The following is a 26,566-nucleotide window of genomic DNA, read 5'->3' as shown; positions in this document are numbered from 1 at the left end:
ATCCACACACACACTCATTTGCCATTAGATGTAATGACTCTTTGTAGTCATGTTTATAAGAGTGTTCAGTTCAGTGTGCTCCTGCTGAATGTGTTGTTCTTGTCCTGCTCGTACAGATATACTGTAGCTCTGAACGCCCACACCAGACCTTGAGGAGTTAAAGGCCTCCACTATTATCCTCCTAACATGTCTTAGTGTCTCCAGAATGTGTCTGTGGAGCTTATTGTAGATTACAGATGATTTTAAGAGTTCACACCTCTATATCTATCTATCTGTCTATCTATCTGTCCGTCCCTCCGTCCGTCCGTCTATCTATCTATCATTCCTCCATCCATCCATCCATCCGTCTCTCTGTCTGTCTGCCTATCTATCTGTCTATATCTCCGTCCGTCCGTCCGTCCGTCCGTCCGTCCGTCCGTCTGTCTGTCTGTCTGTCTGTCTATCTATCTATCTATCTATCTATCTATCTATCTATCTATCTATTTATCTATCTATCAATCTATCATTCCTCCATCCATCCATCCGTCTGTCTCTGTCTGTCTATCTATCTGTCTATATCTCCGTCTGTCCGTCCGTCCGTCCATCCGTCTATCTATCTATCTATCTATCTATCTATCTATCTATCTATCTATCTATCTATCTATCTATCTATCTATCTATCTATCTATCTATCTATCTATCTATCTATCTATCTATCTATCTATCTATCTATCTATCATTCCTCCATCCATCCATCCATGCGTCTGTCTCTGTCTGTCTATCTATCTGTCTATATCTCCGTCTGTCCGTCCGTCCGTCCATCCGTCCATCCGTCCTTCCATCTATCTATCTATCTATCTATCTATCTATCTATCTATCTATCTATCTATCTATCTATCTATCTATCTATCTATCTATCTATCTATCTATCTATCTATCTATCTATCTATCTATCTATCTATCTATTTATCTATCTATCAATCTATCATTCCTCCATCCATCCATCCGTCTGTCTCTGTCTGTCTATCTATCTGTCTATATCTCCGTCTGTCCGTCCGTCCGTCCATCCGTCCATCCGTCTATCTATATCTATCTATCTATCTATCTATCTATCTATCTATCTATCTATCTATCTATCTATCTATCTATCTATCTATCTATCTATCTATCTATCTATCTATCTATCTATCTATCTATCTATCATTCCTCCATCCATCCATCCATGCGTCTGTCTCTGTCTGTCTATCTATCTGTCTATATCTCCGTCTGTCCGTCCATCTATCTATCTATCTATCTATCTATCTATCCATCTATCCATCTATCCATCTATCCATCTATCCATCTATCCATCTATCCATCCATCCATCCATCCATCCATCCATCCATCCATCCATCCATCGGTACCAAACTTTTGTCAACACTAGTCTTGTTGTGTTGATATCACTCTAATGTGACTGTGGACACATTGTACTACACATAGCAGCTTCTGAAAGTCGGTTCTGCATGATAGCTGCCCTTTAACGTGTGTCAGGCGTGTAGTTTTGAGGCTGATGAGGATGTTGAGCAGGATCCGTTTCTCCGGCACAGACTCTCCGTCTCCTGCGCATCAGAGCTTCAGTGTCCGCTTTCTGCATTGGATACGCCGCTGTCTGTTGTTTGGGGTTTTTCTTCCAGTTAATCATCCGCTCTGTAAGGCTGATCGCCGCCGCTGTCGTCCTCACGTTACCCCTGCGGTTCCGTCCTCTAAAACAGCTGCTTTCACAGCGCAGGACTGACCTCAGATCAGCTGAGGCATGCAGGTTCAGATCAGACTAGATCATACTGAAACAACTGAAATAATAAGAGTCCTGTGATTGGCGGAAACCTTTTTAAATGTTTTGACAGGAATGCATATGCAGTTTACGCCAAAAAATTGTCAGCCATCTTGTGAGTTTTATTTTCTTTTTCCCCAAATGATGTTTAACGTACATTAAAAATAAATTCAGGCCACTACTGAACATGAAGGATGACCACCGAGTGGTGTTTTTCAAAATTAAACAATGGATAGACTTGGGCCTATTGGTATGCGTGCACCATTGTGTGCAAGGTTTTTATATTTATAACCACCTCAGAGGATATTGGGGGTAGTGAGTCACTGTTATTTTGATATCTTAAAAATTTAGCTTTCAGTAAGATTTTATTTGGCTGCAGTACCAGACATGACCACCAGATGACCTCCAGTTTCCATTGGTGAACATAGAAGGGCGCCCCCTGTGCTTTGAGGAATATAAACTGTATTGTTTCATACTTATTGTTTCATACTTTGGACTATATTCGTAAAGTAGGCATCAAATTATTTAGTAGTATGGGCAGTTTGGTGGTATTTGAGTAAAATTTAGCCTTTAAAAACATCTAAGACAATGTTTTATATGTGGATTGCTGTAGCGAAGTAATGCTTTACGACTTTACACATATCCTTGCTGCTAGTTAATAAACAACTGTTGCTCAGTGACTTCTATCAAAAATTAGGACTTCAGTAGACTAAATAAAGTAATTGAGGTGAGTTGAGGTGTGTGTGGGGTTGTGCAGTTGACTTTGTACACAAATATGTACACTGACTGAAATAAAATCAACACATTTAGACGGTGGCTCAGATGTTAGCACGGTGGCCTCACAGCAAAAAGTTTGCTGGGCTAGTTGGCCTTTCTGTGTGGAGTTTGCATGTTTTCCCTGTGTTGGCGTGGGTTTCCTCCTGGTGCTCCGGTTTCCCCCACAGTCCAAACACATGCGCTATAGGGGAATTGATGAACTAAATTGGCCGTAGTGTGTGTGTTTGTCTGTGTGTGTGTGTGTGTGTGTGAATGTGAATGCTTGTGCATGGGTGTTTCCCAGTACTGGGTTGCAGCTGAAAGGGCATCAGCTGTGTAAAACATATGTTAGAATAGTTGGCGGTTTATTCCCCTGTGGCGTCCCCTGATACATAAGGGACTAGGCTAAAGGAAAACTGAAATGAATATTAATTGTGTGTGTGTGTGTGTGTTTGTGTGTTATAGGGGTCCGTTCCTGGTGGCGATGGGTAAGTCGTGGCACAAGGATGAGTTCACCTGCTCTCACTGCCGCAGCTCTCTGGCAGACGTGGGCTTCGTGGAGGAGCGGGGGTCCGTGTACTGTGTGCTCTGCTATGAGGAGTTCCTCGCTCCCACCTGCTTTCAGTGCCACAAGAAGATCATCGGAGTGAGTCACGCACACACATAAACAAACAAACACACAGGAACACACTCAAGTGTGTGTGTGTGAGAGTCTCTGTTGATCAGTCCTCCATCATTCCCAGCATGCCTCTCTCCTGACTGTGGGAACGAGTTGTAATCGGGATCATAAGGTCTGCTAAAGCTCAGATGTGTGACACTTCTGGCGTCTTCAGAAACACTCGCTGAGCTCCAATAATGAGCAGTCACACACACACACTTGCTCTCTCTCTCTCTCTCTCTCTCCCTCTGAGCTGGAGGATTGACTTTTATCAGTTTCTCCATGGCTGATCCTCCTGAAGTGCTGCAGCTCATGCTTTAATGCATCAGGACAGTTTTCCTCACGCATACACACACACACACACACACACACACACACACACACACACACGAGGTTGCTGGAACAGCTCAAGAGCTTCATGTTGGAGTGTGAAGAGCAGGTCTGTGTTCATAATTAGGTTATTCACACTTCCTGAATAAACATCAGGTAAACACAAACACACACACTTACAAATGTACACTTACAAACACACCAACTGAAACACTCAAACAACACACCATCACACACTCAAACACATCAACAAACGTACCGACACACACACACACAAACAAACACACACTCAAACACACCATCACACAAACACATACAAACACACACACTCAAATACACATTCGCAGACCATCACACACACTCAAACACACCATCACACAAACACACCAACACACCCTCAATCACACCATCACACCCTCAAACACACCAACACACCCTCAAATACACCATCACACCCTCAAACACACCAACACACCCTCAATTACACCATCACATCCTCAAACACACCATCACACCCTCAATCACACCATCACACCCTCAATCACACCCTCAATCATGCCATAATACCCTCAAACACACCCTAACACCCTCAATCACACCATCACACCCTCAAACACACCATTGCACCCTCAAACACACCCTCACATCCTCAATCACACCCTCAATCATGCCATCACACCCTCAAACACACAATCACACCGTCAAACACACTCTTGCACCCTCAATCACACCCTCACACCCTCAATCACACCCTCGCACCCTCAATCACACCCTCAATCACACAATTACAACCTCAATTAAATCATCATACTCTCAATCACACCATCACATCCTCAAATACACCATCACACCCTCAAACAAGGTGATAATGACATTTATATAGTCATAATATATGAAGATATATATTTAATAGTGTGATATTCACACACAATAAAATATTTTAGACTTTAAGACATAATTATACTTTTCAGGAGACACAAGGATAAAACCACACAACAATAAAAACAAATGTGTGTCCACGTTTAGTGTTTCTAGCCTGAGCAGCAGTGAGTAAAGATGCCAGTTGTTGGTCCACAAGAAGAGTTGATGCTAATCTTCAGCTTTATCTGCTAACAGGAAGTCATCAATGCCCTGAAGCAAACCTGGCATGTGAACTGCTTCCTGTGTGCATCCTGCAAACAACCCATCGGCAACAACACCTTCCACCTGGAGGACGGACAGCCGTACTGCGAGAAAGGTCCAGAAACACACACAATACTCAAATATAATGATTTAGCTTCTACACAATTCATAAAAAATACTGTTCATTATGATTTCACACTAAATGAATCATTTGACTCACTGATTCTTGAGTCACTGATTCAGTGATCCCCTCTAAAAGTGTCGTTAGTGCCTAAATGTGTGTGAAAAGTTACTAATGTAGAAATGTAGCATTGGTCATTGTGAATCAAATTATATTTAGATCAGCTGTTTAACTGTTTAACTGCATGAAGTCAAAATGTACAGTTTGTTTATAGTGCATCTGGAAAGCATTGATTCACTTTTTCCACATTTCTTCATGTTCTAGCCTTATTCCAAAATTTATTAAACTCATTTCTTTCCTCAACATTCTACACACAATCCCCCATAATGACAATGTGAAAAAGAGTTTTTCAAATTGTTGCTAATTTATTAAAAATAAAAAAGCTGAAAAGTCAGATGTACATTACTAATAATAATAGTTATATCAGTAGGTACAATTCTATGATAGGTACATCAGTTGGTACATTAGTTTTGTGCCTGAAATCAGCTACTCGTGTTGTTTTACTGCAGTAAAATGATAAATGAGTGAGGTTTACTGATGATATCTGTGTTGTGCTTGAAGTGTGAGCTCAGTGTTGTTGATTTTGCTGTGTTTTTTGGGCTTTATTATAGATTATTACTCCCTCTTCGGCACCGGCTGTCATGGATGTGACTTTCCCATTGAAGCGGGAGACAAGTTTCTGGAGGCTCTGGGCTTTACCTGGCATGACACCTGCTTTGTCTGCGCGGTATGACAGTGCGCACACAAACACACATACACACACAAATAAAGTACTTTATCTGAGCACACTGCACCAACATACAAACACATTCAAACACACCATAACACCCTCAATCACACCCTCAAACACACCATCACACTCTCAAACACACCATCACACCCTCAAACGCACTATCACACCCTTAATCACACCCTTAATCACACCCTTAATCACACCCTTAATCACACCCTTAATCACACCCTCAATCACACCATCAACCACACCATCAACCACACAATCAAACCCTCAATCAAACCATCACACCCTCAAACATACCCTCACGCCCTCAAACACACATCACACCCTCAATCTTACCATCACATCCTCAATCTTACCATCACACCATCAATCAGACCATCGCACCCTCAATCTTACCATCACACCCTCAATCAGACCATTATACCCTCAATCTTACCATCACATCCTCAATCAGACCATTATACCCACAATCTTACCATCACATCCTCAATCAGACCATTGCACCCTCAATCTTACCATCACACCCTCAATCAGACTATCACACCCTCAGTTTTACCACCACACCCTCAATCACACAATCACACCATCAATCACACATTACACCCTCAAACACACCATAACACACTCAAACACACAATTACACCCTCAATCACACCATCACACCCTCAGTCTTACCATCACACCCTCAATCACACATCACACCCTCAAAAACAACATCACACACTCAAGCATGTCATTACACCCTCAAAAACACAATCACACACTCAAATGCCATCACACACTCAAACACACCATTGCACCCTCAAACACACATCACACCTTCAAACATCTAAAGTGTGTTCAGACACAAAACACATTCATCCAAATTATTTTGTATTTCAGTTTTACATTTGATCAGCTCCTTGTTTCTTTTCTGAAAAAAAATGTTCTCTTTTAACATTTAAAACGTCTTAAAGGGACAGAACATGAAAAAGCTCACTATTTACTCTCCCTCAAGTGGTTCCAAAGCTTTATGGATTCTTTCTTATGTTGGATACAATAGAAGATATTTTGAAGAAAGCTTAAAACCTGTAACCATTCACCTATATAACAGGATAAACACATACTATGGACATCAATGGTTACAGGATTCCAACAATGTTTTAAATATCTGCTTTTGTCTTTAACAGAATAAACTTTAACATGTTTAAAACAACTAATAAGAATGTAGAATGATGGCAGAATGTCCATTTTTGTGGCTTTGCACACTTTCAGCTTGGTTTAATGTGTGTGTTGTTGCTGTTTGACCTTGAAAGAGTTACAAAGCACAAAGTGTGGGTGTCTCTGTATCAGTAACACTGTTTCTCAAACGCCTCTGCTGGAGTTTTCTTTCTGAGCCAGCTATGAGATCACAGAGCTCCAGACCTTGCTCGAATTGTCATGTTTAAAGTTTAAAATATGGAGTTCTGTGAATGACAATTTATTTAAAATCATGATGTCATTGAATAAATTCATGTCTTGTAGGGTTTCCAGGTTTTTTTCTTTTTTGCAGCAAAACTAGCACAATGGCCAGTCAAGACTAGCCCCGTAATGTTAAAACTTAAAACACAGTAGATCTTACATCACATTATTAGGGGTGCAATCGTTCAAACTAATCACGTTTCAGTCTGTATCACGGTTTTAGGGTCACGGTTGTCGTATGTTACAGTATATGCTAGGTTTAGAAAAAAAAAATTGGCTACAGACAAATACAATATACCTATTAATTATGTAGCAACATTATATAAATAAAAACCTAAGCAATTTTTTTCACCTGCGAAAATCAACATTTAAAGTAAACACCTGGATATATTAGGTGTATTAATAACAAATATTATTTAGAAAACTAAAAACATAAAATAGCTGGGTCATATTTACATTCAAGGTCATTTAGGCTACCTTCATAATCGGCATTCTTGGAAGTACATTATCAAACTGGAATAAAGCCCCGCCCCTAATCAATATTCAGTTTCAGTTGGAAATACATTATCATGGAATAAAACCACACCCCCTACTCAATATTCAGTTTCAGTTGGAAATACATTATCATGGAATAAAACCACACCCCCTACTCAATATTCAGTTTCAGTTGGAAATACATTATCATGGAATAAAACCACACCCCCTACTCAATATTCAGTTTCAGTTAGAAATACATTATCATGGAATAAAACCACACCCCCTACTCAATATTCAGTTTCAGTTAGATATACATTATCATGGAATAAAACCACACCCCCTATGCAATATTCAGGTTCAGTTGGAAATTATCATACTGGAATAAAGCCCCGCCCCCTACTTCAATGTTCATTTTTAGTTGGACATACTTTATCATACTGGAGTAAAACCCCGCCCCTACTTAATATTCAGTTTTACTTGGAAATACATAATCATGAAACAAAGCCCGCCCCCCTACTTAATAATCAGTTTCAGTTGGAAGTACATCAACATACTAAAATAAAGCCCCGCCCCCCTACTTAATAGTTATTTTCAGTCAGAAGTACATAAACATACTGATTAAAAGCCTCGCCTCCTCCCCAGTAACCTACCAACCAGAAGTTCCCAGCATCCTTCATATGCATGCACCAGAACGTAATGGGTAATTTTGCAATCTATGGGAAAAAAGTCTTTACTGAAATGAAGCATCAGCATTTCCAACCAAAAAAAGATTAAATATGCAAATTTGTAGCAAAACCTCAACATTTTGAAACAAAAAGGCACTAGAAAATAATGTTGTTGTCTCTGTGGTTTTGTAGGTTTGCAGCACGAGTCTGGAGGGTCAAACTTTCTTCTCCAAGAAAGACAAGCCACTGTGCAAGAAACACGCTCACACCGTCCAGTTCTGATGATGATCCTCACCTTCAGCACCGCCGTGGCCTTCTTTCACTCTCTTCACATGTGTTTTAGTACAGAAATGTGTTTAGCTTGATTTCCCTCAGAACGCTGATCATCATGTGACAGAGACCGCTTATAGGGTACACATTCAGATAAAGTGCTTTTAGAGATCATCGTGATGATGCAAATGTTCTAAAATAATAAAAATTATTCAAATGTTTCATTCACTTTATTAAATCATGTTCAGTGTTGGAGCTGTGGCCAAAAATAGCTTGAAATTGATTTTGCATTGATTCTAAGCTTAGTTTTAAACAGCAGATGGTGCTCTAGACTAGTGTTTAACAGCAGATGGTGCTCTAGACTAGTGTTTAACAGCAGATGGTGCTCTAGACTAGTGTTTAAAAGCAGATGGTGCTCTAGACTAGTGTTTAACAGCAGATGGTGCTCTAGACTAGTGTTTAAAAGCAGATGGTGCTCTAGACTAGTGTTTAACAGCAGATGGCGCTCTAGGCTAGTGTTTACCAGCAGACGGCGCTCTAGGCTAGTGTTTAACAGCAGATGGCGCTCTAGTTTTGAACACCATATGGTGCTCTATGCTAGCTTTTAACAGCAGACGGCACTCTAGGCTAGTTTTTACCTGCAGTCAGCGCTCTAGGTTTGTGTTTTTAGAGCAGACAGTGCTCTAGGCTAGTGTTGAACAGCAGACGATGCTCTAGACTAGCATTTAACAGCAGATTGCGCTCTAGGCTAGCTTTTAACAGCAGACGGCGCTCTTGGCTAGCCTTCAGCAGCAGGCGGTGCTCTAGGCTAATTTTGAACTGCCGACTGCACTTTAGGTTAGCGTTTAACAGCAGATTGCGCTCTAGGCTAACTTTTAACAGCAGACGGCGCTCTAGGCTAACTTTTAACAGCAGTCGGCGCACTAGGTTAGTGTTTTTTTTACAGCAGACAGCACTCTAGGCTAATGTTTAACAACAGACGGCGCTCTAGGATAGGATTTAACAGCAGATAGCGCTCTAGGCTAGTGTTTAACAGCAGATGGCGCTCTAGGCAAGTTTTTAACAGCAGATGGTGCTCTAGGCTAGTGTTTTACAGCAGTTGGCGCTCTAGGCTAGGGTTTAACAGCAGATAGCGCTCTAGGCTAGTGTTTAACAGCAGATGGCACTCTAGGCTAGTTTTTAACAGCAGATGGTGCTCTAGGCTAGTGTTTTACAGCAGACGGTGCTCTAGGCTAGTTTTTAACAGCTGACAGCATTCTAGGCTAGTGTTTAACAGCAGATGGCGCTCTAGTTTTAAGCAGCAAATGGTGCTCTAGGCTAGTGTTTGACAGCAGATGGTGCTCTTGGCTAGTTTTGAACAGCAGATGGCGCTCTTGGCTAGTTATGAACAGCAGATGGCGCTCTAGGCTAGTGTTTGACAGAGATTGCGCTCTAAGCTAGTTTTGAACAGCAGACAGCGCTCTAGTTTTAAGCAGCAGATGGCGCTCTAGGCTAGTTTTGAACAGCAGACGGCATTTTTTTTTTGTGTAGATGGTGCACTAGGCATACTTGTAAATCACTTAAACCTTTCCTGTCAGTATTAATGACTATTTCAGGTTAAAGCGGTGTTCGTAATGAAGTGGATGCAATAAGAGTACAGCTGTTTATAAAGCACACAGCACCATCTGCTGGGTAAAACTAAGCTCAGAATTGATGCACGGTAGTAGCGATGGATCTCCGAATCGATTTCTCAAACAATTTGTTTAGCCACAGCTCTATTCAGAGTGGTTCTGGGTGTGTTTTGAGAGATGCAGTGTTTTACTGAGAACACTTCATTATTTTCAGCATTACACAAGTTGTTGTGATTTGAGCAGATAGTATTTAAAGAGCCATTGAGTGTGCGGTGATGTGTTTCCTCCAGTTTCTCCAGCCTCACACACAGCTCTGTTTGTGCAGGTATATTTATTGAGGCTGGATGGCGGATTTTGGGGGTTTTCAGGGGCTTTGCACATATTTTACAGCACCGACAGCGTCAGTGCTTTCAGAATGGCCATATTTAATATTTCGTGTTGTTTTTTTAATCTCTGCGGATCTATGTCTGAAAACCCTATTTGTGCTCAAATGATTGTGCAAAAACATTTAATATAAAAAAGTCTGAATTATTAGCCCTCCAGTTAAATATTAATTATTTTATAATTTTAAAAATTACATTATATTACAATTAAAACGTAAACAAACCCATTTAATGCATTGAGTACACCAGTGAAGCAGAATGTGAATTTTCCTTCATTTGCTCTCTGATGTCTACATTATCCATCCAGTCACGGTATGCACATTTACAAAAATCTGATTGATTCATTTAAAACATTTTGTTTTAGCTTTTGCTTCTTATCAATAAAACAAACAAACAAACAAACAAAGTTACATAAAGTTAGAAGTGAAAGCCTCTAACCCATCCCCATCATTGTCCCTCTCTTCTCAGATAGGATGGTGGGCCAAATCAAAGTTTACCATGGGTCAATTTTAGCCCGCTGGCCCTAGTTTGGGCACCTCTGGACTAAATATTCTTCAAGACACTAGTATTCATCTTAAAGTGACATTTAAAGGCTTCACTAAGGTTATTAAGGTAAAGTTAGGGTAATTAGGCAAGTCATTGTATAACAGTGGTTTGTTCTGGAGACAATCCAAAACATATATTGCTTAAGGGGGCTAATAATATTGAGCTTAAAATGGGTTAAAACAATTTAAAAACTTTATTCTAGTCGAATAAAAACAAATAAGATTTTCTCCAGAAGGATAATGATAATGATGAAGCCTTTATTTGTCACATACACTTTTACATGTAGCGAAGTTGGACCCCCCGACGATACACAAACATCCCACAATGAGCAAAAAAATAGGCAAAATTATTAGTCCTCCTGTGAGATTTTAATTCTTTTAAAAATGTTTCACCTGTTTTGCTTAATGGAAGTTTTTTTTTCAACACATTATACACAATAGTTCTAAAAACTTCTTTCTAGTGACTAATTTCTTTTGTATCCGCCATGATGACAGCACATAGTATTTTACTAGTTATTTCCAAGATACTAGTATTAAACAGTGTCATTTAAAGACTTAACTAGGTTAATTATGTTAACTTTGTGAGTTTGGATAAATGGGCAGACTGTTGGATTAGATACAGCAGGTAAAACGTGGATATTTTTCTTTATACAAAACAAAACAAATAATATTTTAAAAATATTTTTGAACTAAAACTTTTACTGAACTAAAAAATAAATAAATCTGTTTTGATTTCAGACAAATAAAAATAAATGAGACTTTCTCCAGCAGGAAAAAAATTATATATATATATATAGGAATATAACTTAAAAAACAATAAAATATTTACTAATAAATTTGACTTCAACCATATATATATATATATATATATATATATATATATATATATATATATATGTATGTATATATATATATATATATATATATATATATGTATGTATATATATATATATATATATATATATATATGTATGTATATATATATATATATATATATATATATATATATATATATATATATATATATATATATATACAAACACACACACACACAGTATATACACTCAATAATTACATTTTGCAGTGTGTTTAAACTACTTCTTTAAAATGAGCTAAATCAACACAATTCTTAAGCTTTTTTGGAGGGACAACTTAATCATTTAATGTTCAATCAACTTAAATTTGTAAAAATTAAGGAGTTAACATAAAGGGGACCTAGTATGTAAAAAAAAAAAAAAAAAAAAACACTTTTATAAGGGGTTTAAACCAGAGTGTGGATTACAGGGGGGTTTAGGGAGGGGGGGGGGTATAAATGTATAATTTGCATTCTGGATTTACCTCAGTTGTGTGTCAGCAGTGTGTGAATATATCCAGATTCTAATGGTAAACAGTCATTAATTAGGTTGTTTATAATCAGACATGATTAATAAAACACTTTGATTGACATTCTCCCTTTGTACGTGTCATCAGAGTGAGAAAGCTCCGCCCACTAGCATAGGAAGTTAGTCCAGTTTTCAATATGCCACTATGCTGACACGCAGGCATCTGTAGCTCCGCCCTCTTTTATAAGAAGCACAATCTCATTTGCATTTAAAGCGACAGTCACCAAAACGCCACAACTAGGATCAAAGCCTAAAAGGGTCAGTTTCAGAGAGTATAAACATTATCTGTGTGGTATTTTAAGCTTAAACTTCGCACAAACACTCTAGGGTCATCAGAAAATTGATTTATATTTTGTCAAAAGGGGGCATAATAGATAGCAATTCCTTCATGTGGTCCCAACACAAATCCGTGGCGTGGAGTCCACCATTTGGTGTAGTTTGTTTTGCTAATCTTTCGTTTTTAAGCTCATCCTGGTTGATATTGTGCATCTTTATTCCCCTGCAGTGTCCTGTAATGCCTCTCTGAGACGGGACGAGTAATAAAACACTGTTGTTATCGAATGTCGAGCTGTGATTATGCTTTTCTTTCCGCATGGACATCACTAATGTAAAAGCCATAATGATGAGTGTCGTGGTGTCGTTTGCGGGACACTGGAGACCATCTTTTGGCCTCTGGGTCCCAAACCAGCAGACCACCACGACCACACGTGCTCCTGCTTCATATCATATCACAGTATTTTCAGACGCGGGGAAATGGATATCGCCACACACTCGCCTGCTTCCGGTAAAAGCTGAGTTTGATGGGAGATTGCAGTGCAGGTTTATGATGTGAGGCTATGGGGGAAACAAAAGTTTATCTGCAGAAGTCATTCACTAACACAAGTAATAATAATAAGCTTTTGTGTTCTACAAGCGATGCATGAGTGAAATTTACTTTTCTATGTTAATAAAAGATGACTACTCATTTTTCCACACTGTAAAAAAACAAAACAAAAAAAGTTTTGCTGTCTTCATTTTTTTGTTCAATCTAATGAACTTTTCTAGTCACCTCAACTTACATTAGTGGTGTCCACACTCGGTCCTATAGGGCCAGTGTCTAGGAGAGTTTAGCTCCAACACTAATCAAACACACCTGAACAAGCTAATCAAGCTCTTGAATACAACTTGCAGGCCCGGATTGGCTAATCGGGAGGACCGGGAGAATTCCCGGTGGGCCGGTCCGTTTTTTGGCCGCGAGGGCCGGTGTCCCAACTCTAGAATCTGTTGCTCTCAGCAGTCACACTTTTTAAATTAATTTATTTATTTGACCACAGTCTTCTTATTCATTATCTTACCGCAGCTTATTTATACATAACCAGCCTGCAGGTTATTGATGATATAACTCAGATGAGTCATCTTTCAATACATAATGGGGTATATGCCGAAGCATGCTAATAGGACTTTTATTTTGCCAGTAACCTGGGTTAAGCGCTTCCGGCGAATTGAATGGCAATGTAAAATCTGGTGCGTTTAAGGTCTGTTTTCTTTAAAAATCACCGATCTCCACTAGCTGAGTGATATCCGATTTAAAGTGGGTCTCAGATTGTACAAGAAGCACTGCATTACATTACATTTCCCCCGCCATGTCTTTATAATATGAGCATTTATTTTACCCCAGTATATTCAATGGAGCTTCTGTGCTAGCCTGCCGATTCTGACGGGCGCGTGCGAGTAAACGGCTTTTTGTCTCGTTTTATGCTTGAGCAACCAAATAAATGCTAAAGTTTATTAAACTGAATGTATTTTAATGACATTACAACATCGATGCTGTATAAGGAACCGTATAAAATGGAAAAAAGTTCACAATAACAGGTCACCGGAAGTGTATCAGGATGGGAACAGCACTAGCTCGGCATATACCCTATTGTGGTTCAGTGGTTAGAATGTTAGATTACGACGTAGCCGACAGGGGTTTGATCCTCGTCCGAGGATGTTTTTTTTCTTATTTATTTTTATTGTTAAGACATATAATACTGTAAGGGTTGTTGAACATTTAAAGTTCTAAAGCAGCTGTTTTCTCAAAAAAGACGTGATATTGTAATTAGAAACTGAATTGGAAATGACCTTATTTTAATATAGTCAGTCGTGAACTGAGGTGGGCCGGTCTGAGGCTTGAAACTCCAGGCCTGAAAAGGAGTCCCACTCCGGCCCTGACTACTTGTAACTTCTAGGCAGGTGTGTTGGAGCTAAAGTCTGCAGGACACCGGCCCTCCAGGACTGACTTTGGACTAACTTACATCAACAAATATTAAAAAATAATAATAAGCTACCGCTTTTGTGTGAAATAAGCTTTTCTACATTGAGAAAAGATGCACAAACGGATATTTTAGTTGAATCAAATTGACTTTCCTAGTCACCTCGACTTACATCAGTTAAACATATTCAAAAGACAGTCAAACAAATATTTAAAAATAATAATAAAGAAATAAATAATAGTAAAAAGCTACAACGTTTGTGTTCTATATGCATGAGTGAAGTGAACTTTTCTACATTAAGATGCTGCTGCTGGTGGTGGTGTAAAGTAAGGGAGATTTTCTTGCCACACTTTGGGTCCATTAGTACCAATTGAGCATCAGCGCCTGTGCCTACCTGAGTATTGCTGCTGACCATGTCCATCCCTTTATGAGCACAGTGTCTCCATCTTCTGATGGCTACTTCCAGCAGGATAACGCAGCATGTCATAAAGCTCAATCATCTCAGACTGGTTTCTTGAACATGACGATGAGTTCACAGTTCTCAAATGGCCTCCACAGTCCCAAGATCTCAATCCAATAGAGCACCTTTGGGAAGGGGTGGAACGGGAGATTCACATTATGGATGTGCAGCCGACAAATGTGCAGCAACTGCATGATGCTATCATGTCGATATGGAGCAAAATCTCTGACGAATATTTCCAGTAGCTTGTTGAATCTCTGCCATGAGGGATTAAAGCAGATCTGAAGGCGAAAGGGGGAACAACCCGGTACTAACGTGTACCTAATAAAGTGGCCGGTGAGTGGAAGTGAATGGCTGTCAGTTTCCAAATATTCAAAATGTTCTGTTCATACACAGCCGAGCTGCTTAGGCTGGTTTAAGCTGTTTTTTAAGCAGGGAAATTAATGGAACGTCATTTACCAGAAACAAAAATATAATATTAATCATTATTCACAATACATACACAATTCATAATTGTTTGTGTGCCACCCCGAGATTTGGTGTGGCCTTGCTTGGCCACCCCTAAGAAAATGTTCTGGGGGCGCCACTAGGCATCAATGTATGTCACGTGGACGTCAAAGTTTAGACATCATTTTTGTTTGTGCCCGCGGAGTGTTGAACAAACAAACCCCACATACACGGAAATCGTATTTATTCAGCTTATTGTTCATTAAGAAAATCAGCTTATTGTGTGTGAGGTGAAGATGAGGAGCTCGTGTTGAGGTGTATTTCTCTCAGGCGTCAGCGGTTGGAGCCTGTGCGCCTCACACACTTACGCGCACACACACACACACACACTGGAGGGAAGAAAAGCAGTTTTCCTCCTTGAGTTGGGCAGAAGGAGTGCGTTTGGGCTGACAGAACAAACAGCATCGAGACCTGAAAGTGTGCGAGTGTGTAGGCTGTGTGTGCGTGTGTTTATGTGTGCGCGCATCTGAAGAGGCTTTCTGACGGACCGCAGAGAATGAAGGTGAGGGTTTATTTATTTATTCCTTCACGGAGCTCCAATCCGCAGTGTTCATCGGTAAACTCGCCGTCAATCTGTCCTGTGTTTGTCCGAATTCTGGTGCTCGTGTTTGGGAAGTTTCGGCGTTTTCTCCTCAGTCAGCTGTCAGCACTGCAGACCGACTGGAGCTAAATTAAAATAAGACTAACGTTAATCTGTTCTGGCGGACGGAGAAACATCCACTGAGGTAAAGTTGGGTTTATATCCGCACGTTCAGACTTTCTACTTAATAATGTCATTTCAGAAGAGTGTTATTTGCTAAATAGGGACATTGTATTAGCAGCCATTGAGGTTAAGTTGGTTTTATATTCGCACATTCGTTCATTTGTTTGTTGTTTACCACGCTAATCTGAATATTCAATCAGAATTAGCATGTAAGTATGACTTCAAAACAACTTCAACACTATCTAATTGACTGTAAACATGGTTGTTTTTTGATAGTCATTGGCTGCTAATATAATTTCCCAATTTAGAACTAGCAAAGAATCCTTTTCTGAAATTATATTAAGCAGAATGTCTGAATATCTAAATATAAAACCAACTTTACCTCAATGTAAACAATGTATGGAGCTGTCACTGAACGAATGTGCAAATTTAAAACCAACTTTACCTCAGTGCTCAGTTGTATAGTGCTAATGTTGTTTTGGATTCATCATAGACAATTTAACGTTACTGTATATTCAAATTACCAGTAGCGGTTCTAGTTTAAATGCCACCCCAGGCGAAACCACCTCAAAAATCCATAGAGGTAAAGTTGATTTTATATTCAGATATTCAGACATTCTGCTTAATAATATAATTTCAGAAAAGTGTTATTTGCTAGTTCTAAATTGGGAAATCATATTAGCAGCCAATGACTATCAAAATGCAACCATGTTTACAGTCAGTTACATAGTGTTGATGTTGTTTTAAAGTCATACTTGCATGCTAATTCTGATATGAATATTCAAATTAGCATGGTAAACAATAATAGAGACAGTTAAATGAACGAATGTGCGAATATAAAACCAACTTCACCTCAATCAAACTTACCCATCTCTCAAGAAATAAAGACACTATGTGGTTGATTTCATATACATTTAAAATATTTAAATATATTATTTAAATATATACATTTGAAATTAATTATTAAAAATATATTTATTTATTTTCAATAAATATAAGAATTTGTTTATTATTATTATTATTACAGTACAACTATTATTAAAAAAATAATGTAAATCAATCCTAAAGGTAACTAAAAAACAATGTAAAGACACAACTAGAGTAATATTCTAAGACTTTTGCATGATTATTAATTAAGACAGTTCTATAGAATACAAAATAATATATCTGTTTTATAAAATTATCTGTTGTCTTAGACCCAACTCATGGCTGAGAATTAATATCATGATGTCTTAGTTACCTCCCTGACTGATTATTCCTCCTTTCTGGTCATAGCCATGCTTGATCAAATTATCAAGCACGAATGCATCAAACAATATAGAGGTAGCCAATATAGAGACCAAGTTGTCACTGTCAAAGAATAAACAAATGTGGGAATGTAAAACCAACTTTACCTCAGTCATGATATGTCCTGAAGGTGTTTTACCGGTTATTAATTTCTACGTTAAATTGCACAACACTTTATAGGGATGTGATTTATTGAGCTTCATCAAGGCCTTACGAAACATTCTGTGTGACTGTGTTTGTAGATGTTGACAGATCTGAACATCATAAATTCCTGAGGAGCTTCTTCATTCGTCTGCAGATTGAGGTAAGACATGAATTCTCATATATTATATTGGCTGGTTCATCAATTTCAGTAGCATTTAAATGTCTGGGTCAGGGTTTATGAAGTGAATTAACCGCACTTGTAAGCACAGATTTGTTTGTAATGAAAGTGTTGTTTTACTTGAGATTTGACCTCTTATTAAAAGATAATTGCGAATATTTCCCCTCATATTGGTCAATTACACTGATAGCCACGCCCCAAAACTCACATCATATTTTATTTAATGTTGTATTTTTGATAATGCGTGAGGTGTATGTCAGGTTTTCACTCAATATACTGTGTTATACTTTATGTAGAGTGTAGCTTGAAATTTTAAGGAGCTTGCATTGGGAACAACTGTGTAAATGAATGTTTTCAGACAGGTTTTCCTTGTCTGCCATTGGTGGGTCAGACAGAAAGCTTCGCCCCTAATCGTACATCATTGGTTGATTCAGTAGCGGATCAGTGTTTTGAAAGCCTTGCAGTGTTTACAATGTAATTTGGGATGCGAGGAAAGTGTTTAGCATTGATTAAATGACACACTTCACATGTTCGTTTATGCTGTGGTGCTTCACATGCATCATCTGAGTGTTAATGAGCGCTGTGTGATTTGGAACCTCAGATGAAACTCATTACAGTTCTGGGTTCAGACTTGGGACTTTGTTAATAAATTGGGTAACATTGGGAATAAAGTACTAGGTTACAGTGATTGAACTGAATTGAATTATTCTGAATAATGTCTGCATTGCTGAATTTCACTTCATTATTTTCATGTTTATTAGTGCGAGTCTGCTTTTGATCAGTCTGTGTTGGATAGAGCTCTGCAGTAGGACTGCACTATATGTCGAAACATTGTCATTAAAACAATAACAGTACAGTATATGCAAGCATTTGTGTGTTGCATGCATTTGGTCTGAATCTGGTGGTCTTGCACTTGTCTGAATTAAACCCAGTGGGCCAGTGCTGGTTATATTTCACTGGAAACGTGTCAATGGCACTCTGTGTTTACCGACAGCACAGGACATAGGGCATTTGATTAAATTAAAAATATTTTCACTCGATTGTGATTATTGAACAATTAATTAATTAATTTTCTGCCCTCTCCACGCCGCCTACACTCGTCATTGCTACCAAACTGACCAATCACAGAGCTAGCGCTATGCATCGTCGCAATTTGTAGTTAAATTTTTTTGAAGGGGGTCAGCGTCAGCATCAGTCACAGCGAGGGGTAAGCGAACACCAGAACCATATGCTGTGCTCAGCGCAAAAGTGTAAACAGAGGTCAAGTGGTTCCACACGCAGTAGGGAACGTAATAAAAAAATTACCTGGAAATATTTGATCGATTATATGTTATTCGATAACCGTTTTTAAGGTATACCGCGGTTTAGAAAGGTCAAGGTTTTAAAGCCGTCAAAATTTTCTGCAAAACTCTTCCTAAGGTATGTGCACGATTTTTTTTAATTTACGTTTTTTGCAGAAAAGATATCTAAAGCTGCCGTTTTAAATCTGTTTTTGTAAAAAAATGAAAACAGCAGAAGTAGATAATTCATTCAGTCTGACATGTTTACTTTTTTTATATTTAATAATATACAATTTGTTGGGGGTTGAGTGTTGGGCTAACAACCTCAAAATTAGATGTTGCGAAACACTAACGAAGTGCAGCTAAATATCATATTCAATATAAACAGTCCTGGGAGTAAGAATTTCGTAAATAAACGTATAGGGATGTACTGATTATTTTGGCCACCAAAAATGGCATTAATTGGTTTTCAGCTTAAAGAGAAAAATACGAGTAAACACAAGATGAAAAAGCACTTTCCCTCCAGCGGTTATCAGTGCACAGTTTGAAGTGGCTTTCTCACAGGATGCCGAAAGAGCTGCGCTATGAAACCCATTCATTTCAATTGCTTGCAAGGGTGGTTTATAGCTTTGCATACAAAATCGAAATGAAACCCATTCATTTCAATGGATTGTACTAAATCGAAAAACAGCAGAGCACATCGTCGCTAGCTTGCGGACATGCTACCTGCTACAATCAAAATGTATTAATAATGTTAGTGATGTTTAATATTCAGTGATTTCATTAATAAACCTGTTGTTGGGAGTGCAGTGCACTATCCTGTGCTTCTGAGTGGCTTCTGTCATGTCTCATCTAACAGTCTATCACCACACACACACACACACACACACACACACACACACACAGAGAGAGTGGTTTTGTTTGTATAATTTTTTTGCTGTTTATTTTTGCATTTACGAGCTTTACATTTTGTCAAGAGCTAGTTTACATTTGTACTTCATTGTATGCTACTAAATGTCAACGTTATTTCAACAATACTGTGTGTGTGGTGATTGACAGAAAATGTGTGTGTGTGTGTGTTTATGCGAGTCTGTGTTTGGTGATGGACAGATGCTGCGAATGTGTGTGTCAGATGAGGTTTGAGTGTGTCTGTGTGACAGATGAGGTTTGAGAGTGTGTGTGTGGTAATGGATGGATGCTTTGAGTGAGTGTGTGTGTGTGTGTTAGATGAGGTGTGTCCTGCAGGTCAGATCTGACCTGATGCTGTGTCTCAGGGCTCTTCTTCTTCTGTGTTGTGATGAGCGCAGTGCTCGAGTATCGAGTGTCTGATAAGCACTTCTGAGGGCGCGTGTGGACGGGGGCTGTTATTGAGTGTCAGCGGCTACAGGAGTCATTTATACTGCAGCGTAATGAGAGAAAGCCATTACAGGGCCGATTTGTGTGTTTTGGGTGGGATTTCTAAAAGCCTGCGTGTGGGAAAGTGCTCGTTTTGTCGGCCGTGTGTCTGTGTGGTCTGGATCTGGCGGCCCTGGGCTTGTCTGAATTAAACCCAGCGGGCCAGTGCTGGTTATATTTCACTGGAAACGTGTCAATGGCACTCTGTGTTCACAGACAGCTCAGGACACCCTTGAGAGATTACTGACCAACTTTGACCAGCACTGACCAACTCAGACCAACTCTGAGCAGCACTGACCAACTCTTACCAGGATTAAACAACTTTGACCAGCACAGTGTAGCCCTCACCAACTTTGACCAACTCGGACCAACACTGACCAACTGACCAACAGTGGTTGTCTCTAGCATGCAACAGTCTAGGTCAGGGGTCACCAATCCTGCTCCTGGAGGGTTGGTGTCCCTGCGGGGTTTAGCTCCATCTTGCCTCAACACACCTGCCTGGATGTTTCAAGTATTCCTAGTTAGACCTTGATTAGCTTGTTCAGGTCTGTTTGATTAGGGTTGGAGCTAAAATCTGCTGGACACCGGCCCTCCAGGAACAAGTTTGGAGACCACTGGTCTAGGTGGTTCACTTCTTTGGGGCTTCTCCACACCGTAACTCTCCCAGATGTGGGAAAGACGGTGAAGGTGGACTCATCAGAGAATAATACATGTTTCACATTGTTCACAGCTCAAGATTTTTGCTGCTGGCACTGTTGAAACTGATGTTTGGCATCGGCACAAGTGACCAAAGGTTTGACTATAGCAGTTGGCCATGTGTATTGGGTTGCAGCTGGAAGGGCATTTGCAGCATAAATCATTTAAATAAATGTTTATTCAATAATAATAATAATAATAATAATTATTATTATTATGTTTATTATTATTATTAGTAGTATTAGTAGTAGTAGTAGTGGTGGTGGTGGTGGTAATAGTAGTATTCTATTCACATTTTTGTACAATTTAATTGCTGTTTTAATTTAAGTATAGTAGAAAATATAATACCATTTTATTATATATATATATATATATAATATAAAGTAAATAATATACATATAACCAATTAGGTTTTTAGCAATGCATATTACCAATAAAAAAATGGGTTTCTGTATATTTATGGTTGGAAATTAGTGGAACAGGATCTTTCATTGTCTAATATTTTTGGCATAAAAGAAAATTAATACTCTGTGTTATTTATTATTTATAATCATATATTTATGTAACATAATACTGATTTTGTGTTCCAGAGTAATTTTAATTTTATTTAATTTTATTTAATTTTATTTTATTTTATTTTATTTTATTTTATTTTATTTTATTTTATTTAATTTTATTTAATTTAATTTTATTTTATTTTATTTTATTTTATTCTATCATTCATCAATACAAAACTTACTGTGGTGTTTTTGTATTTAATAAAGTTAAATAGTTTTTGGAGTATTATTATGCCCTAAAATAGCACAAATTCTTAAACGTTACACAATTCCATAAAAACTATCATTCATGGAGACATTAAAGGAGTAATTCACCCAAAATTGAAAATGTACTAATCAATTATTCATTTTTCTTTGGCTTAGTCCCTTTATTAATCTGGGGGCGCCACAGTGGAATGAACTGCCAATTTATCCAGCATATGTTTTATGCAGTGGATGCCCTTCCAGCTGCAACCCATCTCTGAAAAACACCCATACACACCCTGTCACACACACACACACACACACACACACACACACACACACACACACACACACACACACACACACACACACACACACACTACGGCCAATTTATTTGATGCCCTAATTTATTTATTAAATTATTTTATTTTGCTTTATTCTATTTATTTTATTTATTAAAAAGCACTGAATATTAGATAAAAAATAAAATAAATAAATGCTGTTAGAAAATCATGAGGATGCCTTTGCAAGTCTATTGTTAATCAGATCGGAGCGTGTCATTATAGAGTAGTACTGCTAATCTTAAACTAACCCAAATATTGCCTCATCATGTTTCATAGCTGACGGCTAATTAGTCCATCAGTCTGAGAATGAAATCTGTGTAGTGCGATCAGCTCGAGTGTTAAACCGTGACATTCATTTCTTCCAGTGGTTTTTGTGAGTGTCTAATCTCATTAGAGCGCCTCTGAACACACTGTCAGCATCAGGTTTGTTTTGCAACAGCTCTCAAACGTTTAAAGTCTTCATTGTTCTGCAACACGGGGCCGAACACTGAGTCTTTGTGCGAGCGGCGTGTAAAAGGATCCGTTGTGCGTGTTCCTCCGCTCTGAATCTGCATTACCGCAGGCCTTCGGGAGACTTTAACCAGCGTCTGATGTTCCTGCAGGACGGAGGCGGGCCGGATTCCTCACAAAGGTAAATTTCAGGCCCCGAGCGGCAGAGGTCAGAGTTTACGCTCTGAATAATGAGCTGAGATTTCAGGATTTCACATTCACTTCTGCACCCGTCTGTGCGGTTTTACACTTCAATCACAGCATCTGGGAGCTGGATGAAGATTTCTGTCGTTTGCACACACGAGTATGAACAAAAAACATGGTGTAGTGCAAAAATACTCCAAAAATCATCCATATAAATGTAAAAGTCAGTGTGAAAGCTAATTATTTTATTTTTTTTGTCATTGAGATTATTTTGCTAGCACACATTGTTATTCTGTATGTGAACAATTAATTTGTGCAGGTTAATCCACTTGAAATATATGTTTTAGTTATCTTTAATATATAAGGTTTTTATCTAATATAATGTTATCTTGCGCAAAAAGAGAGCCCCACCCCCTAATCAATATTCTATTTAATTTGTAGGTACATCAACATATTTAAATAAAGTCCCACCCTTACTCGGTGTTCTCTTCCAATTGAATGCACATCAGCATAATGAAATAAAGCCCCGCCCCTACTCAATATTCAGATTCAGTTTGCAGTACATGAACATGCTGAAATAAAGCCCCGCCCCTACTCAATATTCAGATTCAGTTTGCTGTACATAAACATGCTAAAATAAAGCCCCGCCCCTACTCAATATTCAGATCCAGTTGGATCCACATTAACTTACTGAAATAAGAGCCCCACCCCCACTTAATATTGAGCTTCATTTTTAACTACATCAACATACTGAGATAAAGCCCTGCCTCCTACTCAATATTCTCTTTCAGTTGGATGCACATCAGCAAACTGAATTAAAGCCCCGCCCCCTACTCAATATTCTCTTTAAGTTAGACGCACATCAACTTACTAAAAAAGCCCCGCCTCCTACTCAATATTCAGTGTAAGTTGGATTCACATTAACATACTGAAATAAAGCCTCGCCCCTACTCTTTGTTCAGCTTCAGTTGAAAGGACAACATTCTGAAAAAGCCACGCCCCTAACTCAATATTCTCTTTCGGTTAGATGCACGTCAGCATACTGAATAAAGCCCCTCCCCCTACTCAAAATTGTTTCAGTTGAAAAAACATCAACATTCAATAATAAAGCTCCGCCCCTACTGAACATTCAGTTTTAGTTAGAGGTCCATCAACACACTGAAGTTAAGCCCCGCCTTCTACTCAATATTCAGATTCAGTTGTAAATCCATCAACACACTGAAGTTAAGCCCCGCCTTCTACTCAATATTCAGATTTAGTTGGAAGTACATGAACATGCTAAAATAAGGTTCCGCCCCTATTCAATATTCAGGTTCAGTTGGAACCACAATAGTATCCTGAAAAAAGACCCGTCCCCCACCTAATATTGAGCTTCATTTTTAACTACATCAACATACTGAAAAAAGCCCCACCTCCTACTCAATATTCAGTTTCAGATGGAAGTATAACATATTGAAATAAAGCCACGCCCCTACTCAATATTTATTTCAGTCGAAAGTACATCAGTATACTGAAATAAAGCTCCACCCCCTACTCAATATTGAGTCTTAATTGGAATCCCATCAACATACTGAAATAAAGCCCCGCCTCCTATTAAATATTCAGTTTCAGATGGAAGTACATCAGCATACTGAAATAAAGCCACGCCCCTACTCAATATTCAGTTTCAGATGGAAGTACATCAGCATACTGAAATAAAGCCACGCCCCTACTCAATATTAATTTCAGTTGGAAATACATCAACATACTGAAAGAAGGCCCCGCCCCTTACTCAATATTGAGTCTTAAATGAATCCACATCAACATACAGAAATAAAGCCCCGCCCCTACTCAATATTCAGATTCAGTTGGTAGTACATCAACACACTGATATAAAGTCCCGCCCCCTACTCAATATTCAGTTTCAGTTTAAAATATATCAACATACTGAAATAAAGCCCCGCCCCCTACTCAATATTAAACATTATTACTCTATTAATGGAATAAATATAAAAATGTTGTTTTGAAAAGCACTTATGCTCGCCGGTGCTGCATTTATTTATTGTGTACGTTTGTGTGTGTGCACGTTCATATGTGCCTGTGTGTGTGTGTGTTGTGTATGTTAGTAATGTTTTGCATGTGTGTGTGTCAGGTTGAGCAGCTGTGTTCTGGTCTGCTGTCTGATCCACATTACTGCACCTCTGACCCTCAGCTTCCGCTCTCATGATTGCAGGAAGTGGGCGTGGCCAGTGAGAGCAGAGGATTGTGGGTGAGCATTAATGAGCACAGAGGTAGCAGTGTTGCTGAAGGGGCCGCTGATCTGCTCTGCTGTGTGTGTGTGTGTGTGTGTGTGTGTGTGTGTGTGTGTGTGTGTGTGTGTGTGTGTGTGTGTGTGTGTGTGTGTGTGTGTGTGTGTGAGCTCCTGCAGTACTCACTGATAGTTCTCATCTGATGGAGATGTAAGCAGTGTTCAGTTCACGGTTGGGCTGGGCTGTTAAAGTTACAAATGTTACGGTGAGGAAATTTCTCTTGGGGTAAATGTGGATGTTGTATTACCACCAAACACCCCACACAAGGGGTTTCCCCCTAAGATAATGGTGGGGGAAACACTGCAAAGTGGTAAATGCTTTACTGATACAACTGTTTCTGAAGTGTGTTGCAAGAAGCAAAATTGGAATATGTGCTTATTTAAAATACAAACAAACAATAAGCATCATGAGGAACACATTAAATAATGTTTGTTTATTTTCTGCAATGAAATTCAAGTCAAAATACATCTAGAAATCATTCATAACCTTTTCTGATTTGGGCTTGTACCTGAAAGTAGTACACACATGACATCACTGCGCTACAGGCGAGGACTGTTTGGGTTTTGCCAGCCTGATCTTACGAGAAAACATAAGTATTTTACGTTTTGCCAGTTTGGTGGTTAATTCGTATGAGTTCAGTCATACGAAATTGTACGATTTTAAAAAGGAGGCGTGGCACCTAACCCCGCCCCTAAACCCAACCGTCATTGGGGATGAGCAGATCGTACTAAATTGTACAAAGTAGATTGTATGAATTCATACGAATTAGCCACTAAATCAAAAAGTTACGAACTGCCGTGAGATTGTGTTGGTTTTGCTACACCTTCAGTTCTCTTCGCTCTTCTGTTCAGTAGATTCTGATTATTGGTTAATATCCGCTTGTTAAGTAGTGACGTATGTAATGCTGTTTCCTGGTCCAAGCCGCCATTTATTTGAGTTGAGAAATCATTTGTTTATGATCACTTTTTGGGCTCTATTTTGACGGTCCATGCGCAGAGCACAAAACGCAGGGCGCAAACGCTTTCAGGGCGTGTCACAACGCATATTTGCTAATTTACGGATAGGAAAATGCGCTTTGCGCCAAAGCGCATGGTCTAAAAGGGTTGAGTTTATTTTCTTAATGAGTTATAGGTGTGTTTTGAGAATAAACCAATTAGAGTCTCATCTCCCATTCCCTTTAAGAGCCAGCTGCGTCACACCAAGAGCGCATTTACTATTTACAGGACGCAAAGTAAGTCTAAGTGGAAAAAATTAGCATTTTACAAGCAAACAGTTCACAGTTTATTAACAGAAAACTGTTAAACGGAGCATCTACTGCGTGAAAATGAG

At 38.8% G+C, this 26,566-nt stretch overlaps 2 protein-coding genes and 1 long non-coding RNA gene across 11 annotated transcripts in view; 2 read left to right on the top strand and 1 right to left on the bottom strand.

Moving 5' to 3' along the window:
• Window positions 1–8,652, top strand: part of pdlim5b (PDZ and LIM domain 5b) — a 90,285-nt gene extending 81,633 nt beyond the window's left edge. For 2 of the 3 annotated variants that reach the window (XM_087269004.1, XM_087269003.1), the window contains 4 exons: window positions 3,012–3,192; window positions 4,651–4,771; window positions 5,449–5,564; window positions 8,351–8,652. In XM_087269004.1, the coding sequence (XP_087125130.1) occupies window positions 3,012–3,192; window positions 4,651–4,771; window positions 5,449–5,564; window positions 8,351–8,440 (508 nt within the window). In that variant the 3' untranslated portion in view covers window positions 8,441–8,652. 3 annotated transcript variants of the gene reach the window in all.
• On the bottom strand, window positions 3,326–8,355 carry LOC147841941 (uncharacterized). 2 transcript variants are annotated; one of them, XR_015500717.1, is made up of 3 exons: window positions 7,831–8,254; window positions 5,786–7,719; window positions 3,326–5,728 (listed from the first exon to the last, which is right to left on the bottom strand). It is a non-coding gene; the product is annotated as an uncharacterized LOC147841941 (long non-coding RNA). The 2 variants fall into 2 exon arrangements; XR_015500716.1 differs by having other exon boundaries at window positions 3,604–5,750; window positions 5,834–7,719; window positions 7,831–8,355.
• A 7,230-nt stretch (window positions 8,653–15,882) lies between the features above and the next one.
• Window positions 15,883–26,566, top strand: part of bmpr1bb (bone morphogenetic protein receptor type 1Bb) — a 102,868-nt gene continuing 92,184 nt past the window's right edge. For 2 of the 6 annotated variants that reach the window (XR_015500185.1, XM_087268726.1), the window contains exons 1-2: window positions 15,918–16,051; window positions 17,782–17,843. The gene's annotated coding sequence lies outside the window, so the exon portion shown is untranslated. 6 annotated transcript variants of the gene reach the window in all.

The sequence above is a fragment of the Danio rerio genome, chromosome 10 (assembly GCF_052040795.2).
Source record: "Danio rerio strain M-AB ecotype USA chromosome 10, GRCz13ab, whole genome shotgun sequence".
NCBI lineage: Eukaryota > Metazoa > Chordata > Actinopteri > Cypriniformes > Danionidae > Danio > Danio rerio.
This window is presented reverse-complemented; position numbering and strand designations above follow the sequence as displayed.